Source organism: Octopus bimaculoides, chromosome 8, assembly GCF_001194135.2.
Source record: "Octopus bimaculoides isolate UCB-OBI-ISO-001 chromosome 8, ASM119413v2, whole genome shotgun sequence".
In the NCBI taxonomy this organism is placed as follows: domain Eukaryota; kingdom Metazoa; phylum Mollusca; class Cephalopoda; order Octopoda; family Octopodidae; genus Octopus; species Octopus bimaculoides.
The window spans coordinates 15,822,101-15,824,150 of record NC_068988.1 but is presented as its reverse complement, the minus strand read 5'-3'; the positions used below and the strand labels follow the sequence as shown (position 1 = coordinate 15,824,150).

The window sequence follows — 2,050 nt, the reverse complement described above, 5'->3', positions numbered from 1 at the left end:
GGGGGGGGGATATGGGGTTTCACGTTCTGATTAACTCGTTAAGTTTTAACACTTTGGTACACCTAGCTGTTAAAAGGGAAACTGTTCACAAGGGAAAGGTTGTGTGGTAAAAGAAGTTCACATAGCAATATGTGGGTTCAGTCCCACTATGCAACACCTCGAGCAAATGTCTTTTACTGTAACCCCAGGCCAACCAAAGCCAAGCCTTGAAAGTGAGTTTAGCAGACAAAAGCTGAAAGAAATTTGTCTTGTGTGTCTGTGTGTCTGTGTGTGCGTCTGTGTGTGTGTGTGTGTATGTGTGCGTGTGCACACATGCAAATATGTGATCTATATTGGTAAAAATTGTAAACATGAAAATCAAAACAGAGGTGCACATATGTATTGTGTCTGATGCAATTAACAATTCTGCTAGCTTGCAGTCTTTTGATCAAATATTATTATTGTACATTGTAGATGTAATTAAAATTATGTAGATGTATTGAAATTATGTTTGAAGACTAAGACTATTTATTTCTTTTTCTTGCCTTTTAAATATTTTTCTATTCTTTTTTCTGTCTTTCCAGCTCCCCTTAGAAAGTCTTTCAGCCCCTGGTTGTTATATTGATACCAGAGCCTTAACATGACAGAATTTCTAGCTGAAAATAACCAGTGTGGGCAAAACCTGATTCACCTGACATCGAGAGGTAATGCTATTATAGCTGAGCTGCTTCGACTGTCGGACTATGTTCCGCCTGTGTTCCGCCAAGATAACCGTCAGGACCAGGCGAAATATGGTGAGATCCTCTGTGACTTCAGTTACTTCAAGAACACTGAACAGTTTGACAGCAAAATTGACAGCCGACCTGTAAGTTCTTTCATTATAGATGTTTTTTTTTTGTTTTTTTTTTCTTTTTGCTTTTTGCTTTCAGAGATTTAAAGTGAAACCTTCGAAAAGGTTAAGTGGTGAACGGATTAAAAAGAAATTATTTAAGGATTAAATTAGCTTTATGGCTTTAACAGATGGTGGGGGTAGACAGTGTTGGCAGTAGCAGTGATTATAGTGGTGGTGGTTGTGGTGGTGGTGGCTCTGCTGATGGTGTTATATGTAGTATGTAGTGCTGGTAACAGTGGTGAATGAAAGAAAAACAGTTGAACATGATCTTTGACTATTAATATAGCTATATAGTAGTTTCAGAAGCAGTATGAAAACCAAGAGGTAATATTTATTCCCACTGAAACTTGGATGTTCCGTTAAAACAAACTTTATTGCAGTGGATACCGTGAGAAACTATGTGTACTAACAAGTGTATACTTATGTTTAACATGACTCTTTTACTCTTTTACTTATTTCAGTCTTTTGACTGTGGCCATGCTGGAGCACCGCCTTTAGCCAAGCAAATCAACCCCAAGACTTATTCTTTGGAAGCCTAGTACTTATTCTATCGGTCTCTTTTGCCGAACCGCTAAGTTACGGGGACATAAACACACCAGCATCGGTTGTCAAGCGATGTTGGGGAAACAAACACAGACATACAAACACATACACACATACATATATATATACATATATACGACAGGCTTCTTTCAGTTTCCGCCTACCAAATCCACTCACAAGGCTTTGGTTGGCCCGAGGCTATAGTAGAAGACACTTGCCCAAGATGCCACGCAGTGGGACTGAACCTGGGACCATGTGGCTGGTAAGCAAGCTACTTACCACACAGTCACTCCTACGTTGACTATTAATATACATACACTTACTAACATATGTGTTTCTATGATATTCAACTTGACTGTCCACCTTTAATAAATATGTGTACTACCATGTGTATTTCTGTTGTACTTAACATGACTTCATCATCATCATCATCATTTAGCTATCAATAAATATATGTGTGCTAACATATATTTATTGTATACTTGTGCTAACATGTGTATACTTGTTTATGATTGTCAACTCCTAAAGAATGATATGTATACTAAAATATCTGTATGTTTGTGTTGTAATTATTATAGTAGGACAGTCAAGGTGGTGAGCTGGCAGAAACGTTAGCACGCCAGGCGAAATGCTTAG

The 2,050-nt window shown here is 38.0% G+C and overlaps 1 protein-coding gene across 1 annotated transcript in view; it reads left to right on the top strand.

Annotated features, from left to right (window-relative positions):
• Positions 1-2,050, top strand: part of LOC106869244 (WASH complex subunit 5) — a 159,930-nt gene that overhangs the window by 47,456 nt on the left and 110,424 nt on the right. Inside the window, exon 2 of the mRNA XM_052969903.1 lies at positions 564-844. Coding sequence (XP_052825863.1) covers positions 620-844 — 225 coding nt within the window. The 5' untranslated portion in view covers positions 564-619. The remainder of the gene's footprint in view (positions 1-563; positions 845-2,050) is intronic.